The following is a 16,724-nucleotide window of genomic DNA, read 5'->3' on the forward strand; positions in this document are numbered from 1 at the left end:
TAACAGTGGCTAAGCTGCAGCCTCTGACTGCAACTACCCCCGGCCAGGCAAGGCCTTCCTAATGCCCGCCATCCCATGGAGTCTCTGTGGTGTAATAACGGTTAAGCTTATGTGGCAGTACTTTTTGCAGTCAGGGTACTCCTGATGTTTTACTTGGACTCCCTCCAGGAACCTTCTAAGGAATTTGATTGAATTTAGTCAATGGATTCAAATGCATTTAAGAGAGGGGAAACAAGCAGTGTGATCTCATTGGTCTCATTTTCTTCATAAATATGGCTAATAAATAAATAAATACATTCCTCATCACAGTAGAGAATACTGTATCTCATCTTCAGCTACTACAAAGTAAAATGACTAGCATTTTCTTTGAAATTTAACGTCAGTGCTAACTAATTCTTTTCATCTCACCCATCTTTCCTGTCTAGCTGGGTATACTTACACTGATGTAGAAACAGAGGTGGTGCTTTTACTATCACTTATCCTGTACACTGCTTTGGAATCCAAAGAGGATTTAATCAAGTTCTTCAAGACCCATCAGTGCCACCATACTCATGGGTACTCCAGTCCACCAAGGAGTTTTCAACAAGGGGCTTTCCCCTCTTCCTTGCTGGTTTGTAAAAATTCATTTGCTCTGCCATTTTGAACAATGGCCATGAACTTTGGTCTCCTGGACCTGAGGCAAATGCAAAAGCACCAGGATCCTGAATGCCTGCATCTTCTCCATTTTTTTCCTCTCATGAGAAGACATTTTAAAAGGTTTTATTTCCATGCCACATGAAAAGAAAACAGAAACCCCACTTTGCAGCCTGTGGAGATTTTAATGAAAAACTAAAAATTCCCTTCTCACCCCCAGTGCCACTCCCTTTGCAACAAAACTCAGGAGCGTCACTCCCAGCTACTGAAGTCATACACAGACACAGACGCTTCCTCTCAACAGTGAACATGCTGTCATCCTCCCGCCCCAGCTTTTCAGCCAGGAGAAAGTGGTGAGGCACTGCATCTGGGAACTATGGCAACCCAGGGGCAGCCAGCTGCTTCCCTTCAAGCAGCAGCTCTCTCAAACGTAACAGCAACCATAATCTGCTGCTGAGAAAATACTGAAAAGCAGGAAACAAAATTCAGAAAGCAGATCTGGCTTGTTCATTTATCCCACCCCCACAGCTATCAAACCTAGAGATAAGCAGCAAACAGTATGAACTTGCAAATACATTAACATTCAACACAAAGCTCTACAGAAGCATGCTCCCACCTACCCCTTTTGTCTTTTTTTTTTTTTTCCTTGCAGTACTTTTCTCACATGGGTCTCCCAGTCTTTGTGCCCTTCTCCATCTCCATTTCTCTTTCTGTTCTCAGTTTTATTCTTTGTGCATGCTGCTGTGTGTGAACAGACTATTTTCCCTGTTCTCCTTTGTAAAACACGCTTTCTCCTCTCCTTACAGCAAAGTTCTTCATGAATCCTTTCCTTGCTTCTTATTCACCTCCTCCACACCCTTAGTGAAGAAAATGACCCTTTCGCGCATGGAAATGGTCAACAAGGGAACACTGCACTAAACCACAATGATCACTGGGGACCTCAAACCAACCATGCTTCTGGAATTTATCAGAAATCCACAACAAAACTACTCTTTTTTCTGCAACTTTTCCCCTAATCTATTTACACACATGAAAAGTAGAGAAAGAGGAAAACCAAACTATTTACTTTTTACTGAAAGACAGAAATAACCAACTGATGCAGTTTAAGGTGATATATTGTATGTTCTGTGACAACTCACCCTCTAAAACTCTTTTTCTGGTTCAATTGTGGTTTATTAATAGAAAAGAGAAAGAAAGAAAGAGAATCTGGGTTGCTCTGGTCTTGAAAAAACACTCCAGGAACCATATTTCTCAAAGGAAAAATTTTATTCGGTTCAGCTGATTTAAGCATTCACTGATTCCAGAAGCAGTGGGTCCACTCACCTCTACAATCATTACATTAGACATGTATTCTCCTTTTCCCTTTGGGCTCAGTCTGGTGATTACTTAAGCTTTTGGTGAGCTGATTTAGCTCTCTAAATCAGCAGAAAATTCAGCTGGGGCAGGGTGCTGATGTAGTGACCTGAATCAGCTTAATGAGGGGTCAACCACACCACAGCTGACTTAGGGGAGTGGGGAAGACGACCGTATGGACAGGAGCAAAGAGTGGGGACGGGCCTGTCCCTTTTACTGGCTAGACAGGCTCATTCACCTGGTGAAACCTCACCAACAGGAGTTCTGTAAGACGAAGTTTTGGCACCACTGGTCAGAATATCACAAGCTGCATTACAGACCTGAAGGCTGATAAGGAAACAGGCCACATCCCTGTTTCCCTTCCGGCAGGGAATAGTACCTACACTCAGAAAACCACAAGGGAAGCACTTTCACATGGGAGTTTCATTCCATGGAAGGATAATATAAGCTCTGTAAGCTTTGCCAACAGCACACATTTAGGATTCAGAAAGCTCTGAGGTTTCTTTGGAATTCATAAAACATCCCACATAAAAAAAAAAATATAAATTCTACATTCCTTCAGGACACACTTTAAATCTAATGTGATATGGCAAGAGCTGATACCACAAACAAACAAACCCCTCTTACCTGTCACCAGAAACAGAGATCAGATGCTTGCAGTCATTACTGAATTTCATCCCGGTTACAATCTCTGTGTGAAATAAAGCACAAGAAAAAAAAACCTTTCCTGAATTATTCCAGTGGGCAGAAGAGATCATTAGCCAGATAGCCTATCTGTGCTCAGCAACTCAAATTCTGATTAAAGCCAACACACTTCACAGATCAATATGCCACAATTACCATAAGCATTTAACAAAGAATCTAGGCTTGACATAGAAAGGGTATCCCATGGCAAAATAAGCATGAAGACTGAAGTCTCTTTTTGCTATAATAGAATAGCCTATGCATGGTAGGAGCTGAGGGTATATCATAATGAAATTTAATATATGACAAAAAAACACAGACTACCTTATAGGCTATCAGAAAAAGTGTGTAAACAAATACATGGCCTGACAGGTGTGTGTGTGCTTGTGTTTTGCAATGCAAAATGAGGTCAGAAAAAAGTTGAAATTGCAATGAAATAAGCTATTACACTTCATCCAACCATAACGCACTCCAAAACACCCATTGGGTAAACTTTGGTGCGTAGGAACCTTCAGAAAGCTTTGACTAGTATCAGACCCCACTATATAGTCATCAGCAGAAAAAAAGCATTTCCAGAAGTTTACATGCCTTACCTGAATGTCCATACATGGTTGCAACACACTCGCCAGAATAGAAATCGAAGATGGAGAGGTTCTTGTCAGAACAACTGGTTGCAATATAAAGACCAGAGGGATCTGTTTGCACCTGGTTTAGGAGATAGAGAAGTGCAAAGATCTGGTGAGAAAGTGCCTTCAACCTGCATGAAAATGGTCCAGAATACCCAAGACAATCATAGTAGTTAAAAGAATAAAATGCAAGTAGCTCCCACAGGACTCCAATTGAGTACCAGGCTATCCAGCATCCCAGGACAAATCTCCGACCTGACTAAAGTGTCAAAACTATCTCCAACCTAATCAGATACTAAAGGCACATACATTAGGTATGTAGCCAGCAGGAGTAGGGAAGTGATCGTGCCCCTGTACTCGGCGCTGGTGAGGCCGCACCTCAACTACTGTGTTCAGTTTGGGCCCCTCACTACAAGAAAGACATTGAGGTGCTGGAGCGTGTCCAAAGAACAGCAATGAAGCTGGTGAGGGGTCTGGAGCACAAGTCCTATGAGGAGCAGCTGAGGGGGGAACTGGGGTTGTTCAGTCTGCAAAAGAGGAGGCTGAGGGGAGACCTCATCGGTCTCTACAACTACCTGAAAGGGGGTTGCAGAGAGGTGGGTGTTGATCTCTTCTCCCAAGTGACTAGCGACAGGAGAAGAAGAAATGGCCTCAAGTTGCACCAGGGGAGATTTTGGCTGGATATTAGGAAAAATTTCTTCACTGAGAGAGTGGTGAAACACTGGAACAGGCTGCCCAGGGAGGTGGTGGAGTCACTCTCACTGGAGGTGTTCAAGGAACATGTGGACGAGGCATTGCGGGACATGGTTTAGTGGGGATGGTGGTGTTGGGTTGATGGTTTGACTTGATGATCTTACAGGTCTTTTCCAACCTTAATGATTCTGTGATTAAACGCCTTCATGACTGTGAAGGCACCACTACCAATAAACAGACTTACACCTCTCTCTCCTACCTCCTTTTAACCACTGGTGTCTTACTTTCTTCTGTCTTAAGACCAAAACAAAACAAAATGCCACACGTGCCAAAACACCGCCCCCCAAAAATAATCAGAGCTGACAGAGTTATGTGAAACATTAAAAGACTCCATTCTTGAGGAGAAAAACCAAAAAAGAACTCAACACTGTGGAGAAATTGTCTTTGATAATTATGCTGTCAGATCTCCAGCATTTGCAACTCCCCTTTTTGGTTGGAGGTTTTTTTCCCATACATACCTATTTGTTGCTTCGTCATGGATCAAATACAAAATCCCCTCCAAATGCCTCACCATGTCTAAAGCAACACTACACAGCAAATGCGGCTACTGTCACCACCAAATGTCCTGCTTTGGCCTTTGTAGAACTTTAAGGAACTGAGAGTGAAAATGTCTGTTTTTTGAGGGAGACATGATATTTAAATAATGATAACTTTTTTGGTTATGTTTCTTTTGTTGCTGTATCTTTTGCTTTGCATATCGCTGTTTGGGTTCTACTTGTTAAACTGCAATGTATATTACGATCTCAGAACCAACATGCCAAGAAAGCTTAAATTCCAGAGACAACCATAATCCCTTGGTTACATTATTGTCCTAAAAATGAACAAAGCAACATTAAAAATAATTGATATTCCCCACTTGAGCTACACATGAAAAAAACAAAGAATATTAAAAACAAAAAATCCAGCTCCCAGCAACATTTCATGGTTTGTGGTCGGAGAAAGATATTCTAGAGTACCTGACCTTACCAGCAATAAAGTGCAGCATCTATTTTTCATTTTCATTACTTTGGTTTATAAAAACCTTTGTAGGGATTATAATAGACAAAGAGAAAGAGAATTTATCTTTCTCTGTAAAACAGAAGAGGTGACACTGAATAAAGCTGTTTGCTTTCCTCTTCCTTTTTATCCAGTTATTTACACCCATCAATAATACTGCTGGCCTGTGCAGCTGAACAGAAATATTTGGGTTAAAAAGTAGAAAAATTATCAGTGAGAACAAATACCATGAAGCAGCTTGTTTGGCAACTTGAGAGATATTTTGGTTGTGGTGGCATCGCTCTTAGTGCTGAAACCTGAATGCACCTGGTTTACCAGGGGAAGCCCAGGACAGCGGCAGAAACAGGCACGCTACCCTACCCCAAGGCCTGGATGCACTCAGCAGGTGGGAAACATGAACAGACTCTCTCTAAGCAGTACCAGGCTTGTCCAGCACTCCAAGACCTGAAGAACATGGGCTTTTTAGGGCAGTTGCTACTGAATTTCATCAACTCATAAAGAGTTTCACTTGTACTTGCCCTCTGGCAACCATAAATTTCTCAAACACTGATCAACAGGCAGCTCCGCCTTAAAAATCCTAACAAAAATAGTCAAGAAAGCCAGAATGAGCTTTCTGGAGCAGAAAGTAGAGGATTAAAGTAAATGGACTCAACCATCTCCTGACAGATACTGGTACAGTTCTACTTCTTTCTACAGCATGGGCCTGTGCCTCACTTCTAAAACAGGACAAAAAGAGAAGTTATAGATCAACTTCAGCATTCACTGACTCTTTTCCTGTTTTACCTGATGGAACCCAAGTACGTTGCCGGCCCTTAAGGATGGAGGTAGGAAGCAGCAGCAGCAGGATAAGGGACAAAGTATGGAGCACGCAAAAAAAAAAAAAAAAAAAAAGTTCCTGTGTTCAGATTTGTATTTCATTTTCTTAGCCCTGAGCTGCATTCAGAAGAGCTGGAAAAAAGGAAAAGGGAAGAACGAAAGAAAACAGCTTACTTTGATGAGGGTGCCATCTTCACCTTGGGATCCCTTGTAAAGTTTCTTCTGCTTCCCACTGCTTATGTTGAAAACCCTGAAGGGGATGACATAAGACAACATTGCTCATTTTGCCCAGGTGCTGCTCTGCGGCTCTTGTCACCAGGATCCTTTTTCTGCTTCTCATTCCACATGAGATACAGGCAACAGGGCCAAGCAACAGGAAGTGGAGAAATGACCTCTGTGAACTATACCACCAATCATTTAAATGGTTCAAGAAACAACCTCGAAAGTAATGTAGGGGCCCAAGACTGGATGATATGATATCAAGCACATTATCTGAATTAAAATTGAGTCTTGATTCTCAAGCCAATAATCAAAAACAAGTATAGCATCATGGCACTAAAGGAGAGGTCAAATGGGGGAGAGAAAACCTTGCATACCTTGTAATGGCTAATGGTTATGTAGCAGGAACAGCTCTTAAGCTTCCGTCAGTCCTCCCTGCTATAAAAATACCTTTGGCTCCTTCACACTGAAGGAAAGGGTTGAGAGAGCAAGACCCTTTATTTACATTAGAATACAAAAAACAAATTACATTCAGCAGTGGTATTTAGCTATGACCAAAACTCTCAACATGTCACCCAGGCACAACAGGAGGAGACACACAACTACAAAGAGCGTCCTTTGCTTTGAAGACAGAAGCAGACAGATTCAAGAAATAGATAAAAAGAGATCAAAGAATGGATCCCACTTGGACAAAGACCATCACACCTAGCTCAATTTTAGGTTCCTACAGTCCCAGCTATTCCACAGGACCTCACAGCTTCTCACTAGACGTACCTTTAAAAGCAAAAATTATCACAGTGCAGAAATTCTTGCCCCACAGCTCAATGATGTGCCAAGGAAAGCACACTTGCTCTCCCAGTAGAAAGGCTTTGCTCTACAGAGCAACCCAACAAGAAGCCAAGAGTCCCACAGGCATTTGCATATATCCACAGCTTTTTATATATCCACAGCTTTTTATAAGTGAGGGGAAAGGCAGAGTTCAACCTCACAGAGTGTGAGGTGAGGCCTTAGATCTGTCTGAAAATGCTGTGTCAAAGAACCTAGAGGAACAATGATGGAGATGGGGCCACTTCGGCCAACTCATTTATGACTGCAAAAATATTTTCAAGACAAGAAGCAAACTAACCTGATGTTACGATCCTGGCATCCAATAGCTGCGTATTTCCAGCTGGGGTCCACGTCCATGTCATACAGAGTGGTCTTCCTAACAATATGATGCGTTCGGGTAAACTGAACCCCTTCTCCTGTCTAAGCATGCGAGTAAAGACTGTGTCAAAATCAAGTAGTTAACCCATTATTAAAAACTTCTAAACACAGATGAATCCTCTCACACAGCCACCACAAACCAACCCTTCCCACTAACCAGGTCTGCTGGGAACAGCTGGAACTGGAGGCACAATGAAATCCTCTCCAGCCCATACTCTTTCACCACTTCTCACAATAGCCCTGGCAGTGAAAGAAAAGCAGATATCCTAACAGTTCTCTGCTTTGTATCTTGCTGAGAGAGGTCAGGCTGGGAGCAGATGCATGCTTCACAGAACTAGTTCTCCAAATGTAATCCCTTGCATTGAGTCAGTGGGAGACACTGAGGCTGAAATAGCAACAAGCTCATACAGAAACTCTGATATCACTCTTTAAAGAAGTTCCTTTATGGAGAGATTATTAAAAAAAAGTGCACAAAAAGCTGTAATAAGGTTACCTTCTGTGCAGTGCGGAAATAGATGCTCTTGTCTGCCCCACAGCTTATCATTCGCACTTTCCCATCATTGGCTGGAACAAAAAGGCAGGAGCCGATCAAAAGATAAACACAAATACAAGGTGGAGGAAATGTTTCAATTTATACCACTGCTCATTTATTCCAGCTAAGACTGACGCCTACCAAAGTCACAGGATGCTGTAGCAAAACAGAAGCCCCTTCTCAGGGACAGCATTTGTTAATGCTCAGAGTGCATGGGGCCTTAATACAGAGGCTTTACACAACAGATTAGGATGGGATTGTGTATTCTCCCCCAACAGTACGCTCACATGCTTATTCTCTATGTGCCACAGCACTCTATGGCAATATGACAGGTTCACACTCAGTATGAGCTGAAAACAGGTAATAGGCACTTTTTAGTCCTCAAAGTCAGTCACATGTTTCTTGCTGCCCTTTCTTACAGAAGGATCAGGCTTTTCTTCTTCCCTTAGCACTCTTCTGTAACCCATCTGCTCCTTCAGCAAAGCAGCACCTGATAAAACTCCATGTAATGAAAAAGGATCCACTATCGCACAAGTCCACTTGAAATGCACCCACTTAGAGCAGGGCTGCACTTAGCTCAGAGACTAGCACAAAGGCCTTCGCTGCCAGGGCCCTGAGTGCAGTTCCCTCATCCTAGCAGTTTAGCTGGCTGCATTCAAGGCCAGCTCACTGATAAGACAGACCTGTCAGAGAAACTTTTGCTGGCCTTGGAGCTCCTTGAGAAAAAACTTGAAAAAGCCTCACAGCGGCTTTGGGGAGCCTCTGCTATGAAGCTTCAGCAGGGTCCCTGCCCTTCGCTTGGGAGCTACTTTCAAGCTGAGGTTCTCATCCTTGAACGCCAACTGAGCTACACTGCAGCAGCACTGCAGCCACACCTGTGCCTGGCCACATACCCTGCTGATCCAAAGCCTGACCCTGACCCACAGACTCAGCTTCCTGATTTGAACTTGAACCTCCCTTGCTGCTATGGGCTTGCCTGGCAGGCACTGAACTGTGGCTGACCCTGCTCACTGTTTCCAGACTGATCCTGGCCTTGAATTGCTGACCTGTCTTACTGCTATGGATTTGTCTGGTGATCTGGACTACTAGCTGGATCTAGTTACTGCCACTGGACTTGATCTGTTCCACCTTGTTCAGGTACTGTGCGACTTACCAATTGCCAGTGAGGCCACTAACTGTGCCTGCCTTCCTGTCACCCTTGACTACTGGCTCCCCCGGCAGAGCAGCCAAGCCTTGTTCCCTGACAATAGCACAATACACTATACTGATGTCTGACCATCAGCAGTATCAGAGTGCTGGGGATACAATGTGCTCCATTACCATGAATGCCAAGTCTTACACTGGTTTGCAATGACAAATTGACTTGTGACTAGTTAATCCCAAAATGTTTTTTGTGGGTTTGAGGATTTTTTTGGAGGATGACTGTTCCACAGTTCTCCTCACTAAGAACAGGGTGTAGCCATCTGACATCAGTTAAAGGGAGCAAATCATCACAGAAAACAGCTTTCCAAAGACATGCTGAGGACTTCAATCAGGACAGGTTTTTCAAGTGGGGAGGGAGAGGGAAAAAAAAAAAAAGGAAAAGAAGGTAAGTATCGTCAAATATCACCTTCTGTTAGGACTACAGCTACGGAGGATGACAAAAAAGCAGCTGCAGCTTCAGCCAGGCCTAACCCAGTGTTAAAGCAGTTAAAATTACTTTATAGCCACAGCAGGACAACAGCAGTGCTCAAATCCAGCTTTTGAGGGAGGCCGTGATTCTCTACCTGCAAACTTCACAGCAGTGATGGAAGAAGAATGTTCATCCAGGGTCTGCTGCAGGCTGTAGTCCTTTCCAGCATCCAAGACATGAATCAATCTATCTCGACTGGCTGAGGCTAAGAGCTTTAAGCCTGTCAGAAAGTTAAAAAGAGTGCAAGATCATTACTAAAAAGTCATTTGCTCTTCCAGTCGCTATTTTAAAACAGCTTCTCAAGTCATCTTAGGGACAAAACATTATACTGTAGCTAACTGCATGGATGGACACAGAGGAACACCCCTGGATTTCACACTGTAACAACAGACAGAACAAGTTTCAATCTCAAACTACAATACTCCAAGGAAAAGTATGAGAAAGAAGCCTTTCTCGAAGTCCAGCTCTACTGGCCCAACACTACAAGCCTGATGTGAAATCTGTGAGTAGCTCACCACTGAAAGTTCTGACATACCATGGCCGGACATTCTGACTTGCTCAACACTACATTCACGTGCAAAAGGGAAGAAGATCAGTTGCATTTACCTGTATCGGGTTTTGAGTACTCCAGACACAGGATCTCAGAGTCATGGGCTTCCACCTTCAGCATTTCCCTCAGAGACTGCAACTCATATATCCTAAAACACAACACGTCTGATTTCAGTATGCTTAATAAAATTAACAAGACCTGGTTTTGATTCTCATGCCTGCCCAGCCCGCTATCTGCACAAGAAGCTCTATGGGATTACCTGAGAGTGCCTATCCTGTCCCCCGAGGCCAGGTGCTCCCCACTGGGACTCACACAGACAGTACGTATCCCCACCTTCGTATCCATCACTTGTGCATCAGCTTTGTCTGCACTTCCTGCTGAGTTGTAATCAGTGTCCAGAAGTACCTGAGTGTTGTCATCTACATAGATGATTTTCATCAAGTCCTGGGGATACAATACACCCAGAAATATTAACTAGTTACAAAATTAAAGTGAAGCACCTGCCTTAGAAACTGGGCTCCTGGCCAACATACACACTTCAGTGGCAGTAATGCTGTAATTGGTGGGATCCTTTAGCTAGAAGCAAACACTCAGCCCCTTCATATTGTAGGATGAAAGTTTCACAGCTGTGTCTCACAATTACCCTTTGCAAAAGATTCCCCTTCAAGCTAGAAACCTACAACATCTCCTGCACAACAGACAAGCTCTGGGATTAGTGATTACAATGTAGTAGGGGACACAGCAGGAATCTAAAAGACTTCTAGGGATCATCCAAGTAAGCCCACGCCTTTTGAGAAATGACAGAAAAAGCAGGAGCTTCTTCCACCATGAGCAAATTGCTGAGAATGGGCAGGTCAGGGCTGCTGTGCTCATACATCTTCCAACACAACTGAGAACGGAAGCAAATGTCCATAAGTAATCACTGTTCCGTATGAGCATCCTCTCTCTTATATAGATGAAGTGAGTGTAAACTGTTTCTCGTTCAATTCTCCCAAATCTCTGCCTCATTTAAAGTACCTTTTCCAAACAAATCTTAAAGTGGTTACATATTACAGAGATAGAGAAAAAGAGAAACAGCTCTCCTGAAGCATATGGCATGAGCCATTTTGGAAGAGAGTAAGCTTGGCGAATCCTTGGGTGGTTTATGGAAAAAGCAATAGTCCCCAGAGCCAAACTGTCTTTCCACCTGATACTCTTTTCATGTTTCTTCAGGTTCATCCATTTTACCAGACTTGTACTCTGTTTACAGAGAAGCTTGTGTTGACTTAGAGATCCAAAGAAGTTTGGGTCTTAACTTGGGAATACCTGTGCATGAGGAAGAGCAACCCCAAGGGCAAGGAGGCGATCAAAGCCTGGGATCTTACATTGCTGAGGATGTTGCGGTGCAGGGCTGTGCCATGAATGTTGGAGCTCTCAGTGTTCCACAGACGAATGGTGTTGTCAGAGGAACAGGTGATGAAGGAACCGGGGGGGAGGCACGACGGATTGCTGTCCTTCACCTCTGGATACATCTAAGGGCAGGTAAAATCAACCCCTGAATGAGACTGCCTGGCATCCCAGACACTGGTAGCAAGTTTCAAAACAAAATGAGATAAAAGAGCTGTCCTCTCCATTTTGTAAAGGCAAGAGCCAGCCAGTTCTCCTAATGAAAACCTGTTTGCAGACCGGAGCTTCATATTCACTTCAAACAAATGCTCACTGAGCTTCCCTGAATGTACAACGTCTCCTTAAGAAGCGTGCAACAAGCCAGTATCCTTTATTTCTAACAGTTCAAAGAGAGCACCTCAAAGACCACGCAACAACAACCGTGCAACAACAGCCTTGCGCTGTTATTTGCAACTTTCAACTACTACTGTCAATTTATAATCCAGAAGGAAAGGGCGAGATGCAATTAATAAATAATAACAAAGAGAGTCCTCAACCTCTTCCCACTTTCTTTTCACTTCCCCCTTTCCTAACCACTGCTGGACATATTTCAACATATTAACAATCACATTGTTTCCTATACCTCCTTTCCTTCCCTCTGTCCCTCTGAGGGAAAGCCAACTAGACAGACTGGAAGATGACAGCCACTTGAGAGGCTAATTCCAGATGTCCTGGTAAATAGGTTAAGAAGGATCAGAGCTGAGATCTTATCACTTGTTTCATTCCTTTGACTATGGAGCACTTGCTCACCACAGACCTCAAACAATCTTTTTTGAGGTCAGGAGTAAACTCTTGTGCATTTTGTGAAAGGAGCCCCTGCATTCAGCTCTGTCCAGTTCTGCTCCTTCTCCCACCTCTCACCTTTTAATGGTGAGGTTTTTTTTTTTCCAGTAACACACTGCATCTAACGCATTTGGTCAGCCATTGCAGCACAGCCAAAGAACTGTTCCCAACTCCAACTCAAGCCCTGTGGCAACCACACTAACCACAGGAGGAAATCTGAGTCAATTCTTTCTCTCTGCAGAAAGTGTTTGCATTCAAATTTGGCAGCTCTTCAGATGCCTTTCTCAGCTGCAACGCGCAATCTGACACTTGTGTCTGCAGACAACGTACCTCAATGTTCCACACGCAGGAAGAGTGGTACAAAGCGGAGTACACCTTGCCAACTTTCTTCGGGTCTTTGACATCCCACACATACAGGCTGTGGTCATTGTATACACAGGAAAGCCACTGGTTGGTGGAGTCAAAAGTCAAGGCAATCGTGTCTGGATACTTCGCATCAGCCATACCAGAGAAAAGACGACTGCACAAAAAGAGAACAACAGCCTGGTTAACTTGCGCTGTCTTGGAGTCAGAGCAAGGAGGTAAAGCACGAGAGCTCAGATTCTCCACAGGGCACTGGCGAAGTGAACAATACACTGTGGCCTATATAGGTAGACAGAGTAGCTGACTGGGAAGACCTGTCTCTTGAACAACCAGAGTCCCAAAAGAAGCCTGAAAGTCCCATGGCAAAAGTCATTCTCCTTGCCATCCAACCCAGAGTCTCACCACAGACAGGGGACTGACTTTCCCTGAAGAAGGGCCAAACAGGACACTTGATCATCACTGGAGATCATCATCATTTACCCCTGCATAACCAGGTGGTAAAATCCAAGTCAAATAATCTCAAAACAAAGGGGAGGGTGATCATCTTTTGGTGGGTACTATATTTTGTTTACTCATCGCAGGAACTGCTTTTGTGCGTGACCAAGCAGAAGAACACTGCACTCAAAAGACAGGAGCACTCTAGCACAAGGAACAAAGGACTGATTCATTTCAGCGGCTGCTTGTCTGTCGTGCTTCCCTTCCACCCCCATGCCAGCTTGGTGCTGCTTGCAGCAGCTCATGAGATGGGCGACTGCAGATGGGTACAGTCCTTTCTAGACAGGCAAGTTCTCTGATGCAAACTTAAAAACAGAGCAATTCTGCAGAACAAGGAAACATCCCTTTCCCCAGGTTAGACCAAGATCACGCCATGTGAACCCTGTATCTCCTCTACAGGACTCCTCTGTTAAGTCCTGCTGCCATGCACGTGAAGAAGGAGCTGCTCTCTTGACCTGAGATAAACAACCATCCCACAATGCTGCTAATAGTATCGAATAAGGTAATTATTGCCAGTGTCAGGGTGTTGAGAGCGAGTAATTTGGAAGGACTGATGGAGATGCAAGGATGAAGGCCAAAGCACATATAGCACACCAAACAATTAGAGCCCTGCTTCTGCAAGTGCAAAGCTTTGAGGGCTAAAAGAGTACCGCCCAGATCCTATTGAAAAATCAAGTCATTGATACAGTTGTGGGCAGTTCATTGTGGGCAACTGGCATCCCACAGAGAGGCTCTGGCATGCATGGGAATATAAGGAGTCCTGTGTTTTCAAGCTTCTTTGGAAGTAATAACAAAAAAAAATAATCATTAAGATTGTAATCAGCGCTACAAATGCATGTTTAAGAATCACATGAGTATTTCTGCTCGACTGATGCATGAGAGCAGCAGAGTATTTTTAAAGGGTCCATGTATACAATTGCTTGACTTTAGCACTAAGAAACTGGTTAACATTTTAAATTGAGAGAGCTCCTTCTCCAGCTCCCTTACTGGAATATCATTATCTCCCACTGATCTTCTGGAGGAGGACTATACAGTGCACTGTTTGAACCTTCACCTCAAGTTCCCAAGAAAAGTTTAGAGAAAACCTGTTGACACATAAGAGAAAAAAAAAAGAAAAAGAAGAAAAAACCCCCCAAAAGAGTATATATCCGTAGACATGGGAACTCCAGATATCCAGTGGAATGATGGCTGGTGGATTCATACACCTTTGGATTTCTTTCCCCACTAGTGACAGAAGTGAAAGAGGTCAACAGAAGAAGATTAGGAAAGCCTCCAACCAAGACTGGCAAACAGCAACACATGAAGGGTTTTCTCTAGCATAAGCCTCTGCAAGCTGGCAGACAGAACTGTACGGAAATCACATTACCCATCTCAGAAGGTGAGAAATAGAGAGCCAAGGCAGAAGATACTGGACCAAGGTAGGAAAACAAGACGACAGAATGCACAAAATTGAGGGAGAAGAAAGATTACAGACAATAGTAGGAGATTTGGGTCTATGAAAGATTGCAAAGGAGCCTTTGAAAAAGTGCCCCATGAGAGCCTGGGCATCTCTTGGCAACATCATCATATTGCTACAGAGGAGAGTCTTCAGCCCCTACCAGTGATAAGCAAAGGATGTGCCATGATACAGGAACAACTGAAGCATGCCGCAGCATCCCGTGCCCTCTGCCTGCTTGCTCACGGCAACCAATGTCAAAAGGCCACCAGACCTGAGCTATCCCAGGGAGATGCGGAGCAAGATGCGCTGTGTAGTCCAGCAACCAGCTTTGGGCTGTAGCCCAGCCACAGAAGGCAAGGCTGTAACAACTCGGGGAAATCTGCAACAGGCTGCCAGTTTAAATCCATAAAAAGAGGACACTCCAGATAGCAAAGGTCTGGGGAACAGTTCTAACCCCCACAAGCCACCCTTGCTCCCTTCCACCCTCTCCACAGTACCTGGCCTCAGTCACACTCGCGATGTCTGTTCCCAGGAAGTGTGGCTTCGGCAGTGTGGTGACAAAGTGAAGGTTCAGAGGGTTAAAAATCCGCACGGTACCATCAGCGCAGCCACAGAAGATGTAGTCATGATTCACAGAGATGCAGTTTGCCACAGTGGTCTGAGGAGGACACAGCACACAAGAAGACAAATAAGCAATGAGCTTTCACTTCAGAGGGCACCAGACACACGACATGGAGAACAGCAAACTGACAGACAAAGGAGTCATGGTCAGAAGAGCTGAAGTGAAGTGAAGTCAAGCCCTGGGAGTAAGGAAAAGCCTAAAAATCCAATTTTCCTTTCTGAGGAGCTTCCCAGCCAAGGTCCATTGCAGATTCCGAGTGATTAAGGAAAAAGCCCAGTTCATCTGCCACCCACTGTGGTGGGAGGTCAGCAGAGCTACACATTTGCTCCAGCTGAGTCTTACTCTGAACAATGCTTTCTGTTCCTCTGTGACATTCAGCGCCACTGGCAGGCAAGCAGCACCTCACCCTGTACGAGCACATCAATACATTACCTGTCACAAGGGGATAAGAAAAGAAAAAAAATGGATTTTCCTCCCCCTCCCACTGGGATCTGTACAAATGGCAGAAAATGGTACAAAATGGAGTGTGGTGATAAGGGGAGGAGTTCAATGCAAAACTTTTTTCCAACTTACTGTGAAGCTGTCTGTATTCTGAGCGAGAGTGAAAGGCAGATTTTAGAGAGGAAAGGAAAGAAAAGAAGAGGCATTTCACTTGAGTGAAAGCGTGGAAAGATTTGTCCCTTGATTTTAGTACACTGGATCCTTTCAGGTGGGCATCTTACATTCAGTGAAAGGAAAATAAGCACCATCAAATTCTTAACTATGGGCCAACCTGGTGGTTTAGAATAGCCAAACCAACTAGCACCTTGGGGACCTGCATTTGAGATGCACAAGCCAAGTAAGACACTGCAGAGTGGGTAGAAATCAGAATGCTTCTAAAACTCCCACTTGTCCAGGCCAAGCCAGGAGGGACAACACAGGGGTTGCCAAAGCTACATCAGGACATGGCTTTGCCAGAAGGGCAGTAGCTGTAATGCTGAGGCTTGAGAATGAAAGAGCCTCAGTGATTAATAAAATCCCTTTGCGAAGAAGCAATGCTATTTTTGCCTGGCCTTCCAGAGTAAATCACAAAGTGGCAAAGGCCTAATGACTTTCACTGCTGGTGGTCAGCTTGCACTCCCTGAGGGCCCTTATTATTTGTTGTTCCTGCTCTGCTTCAGCAGGCACAAATATTGTAGGACAGGAGGACATAAAACTCACCCTCAGCTCCACCCACTTGTCTAGCAGCCTTTTTTCATTGAATTCACAGAGCAGGCCTGAGGATGTGATACAGAAGGTGCTGTCAGCTTTTTTGCCCCTTCCACACGCCACATCTGCGAAGAAGTTGTTCCTCAGTTCTCCAAGCAATCCCGAGCGACCTAGCAATGGGACTGTGGCATTGACCTACCAAAAAAACCCAGTTTGTTAGAAACAGAGCGAGGCGCTCCAGGCAGGCAGACATTTTTCAGAACATCAACCCTTGAGTGCTGAAGCGCCTCAAAGAAAGAGAGCTGCAAACAGCCTACAAGGAGAGGCAGTGACACGTTTTACTTGCTGCAGACCCACTGGTTGCATAGTT

General features: G+C 44.2%; 1 protein-coding gene across 2 annotated transcripts in view; it reads right to left on the minus strand.

The window, feature by feature from the left end:
• Nucleotides 1-16,724, minus strand: part of MAPKBP1 (mitogen-activated protein kinase binding protein 1) — a 101,668-nt gene that overhangs the window by 25,119 nt on the left and 59,825 nt on the right. For both annotated transcript variants that reach the window (XM_059819888.1, XM_059819887.1), the window contains exons 7-18: nucleotides 16,367-16,549; nucleotides 15,042-15,202; nucleotides 12,579-12,768; nucleotides 11,405-11,551; nucleotides 10,300-10,484; nucleotides 10,097-10,188; nucleotides 9,585-9,710; nucleotides 7,780-7,850; nucleotides 7,207-7,328; nucleotides 6,036-6,111; nucleotides 3,264-3,375; nucleotides 2,614-2,677 (exon numbers count right to left, since the gene is read on the minus strand). In XM_059819888.1, coding sequence (XP_059675871.1) covers nucleotides 2,614-2,677; nucleotides 3,264-3,375; nucleotides 6,036-6,111; nucleotides 7,207-7,328; nucleotides 7,780-7,850; nucleotides 9,585-9,710; nucleotides 10,097-10,188; nucleotides 10,300-10,484; nucleotides 11,405-11,551; nucleotides 12,579-12,768; nucleotides 15,042-15,202; nucleotides 16,367-16,549 — 1,529 coding nt within the window. The remainder of the gene's footprint in view (nucleotides 1-2,613; nucleotides 2,678-3,263; nucleotides 3,376-6,035; nucleotides 6,112-7,206; nucleotides 7,329-7,779; nucleotides 7,851-9,584; nucleotides 9,711-10,096; nucleotides 10,189-10,299; nucleotides 10,485-11,404; nucleotides 11,552-12,578; nucleotides 12,769-15,041; nucleotides 15,203-16,366; nucleotides 16,550-16,724) is intronic.

This window comes from Gavia stellata, chromosome 7 (genome assembly GCF_030936135.1).
Source record: "Gavia stellata isolate bGavSte3 chromosome 7, bGavSte3.hap2, whole genome shotgun sequence".
Taxonomy (NCBI): domain Eukaryota; kingdom Metazoa; phylum Chordata; class Aves; order Gaviiformes; family Gaviidae; genus Gavia; species Gavia stellata.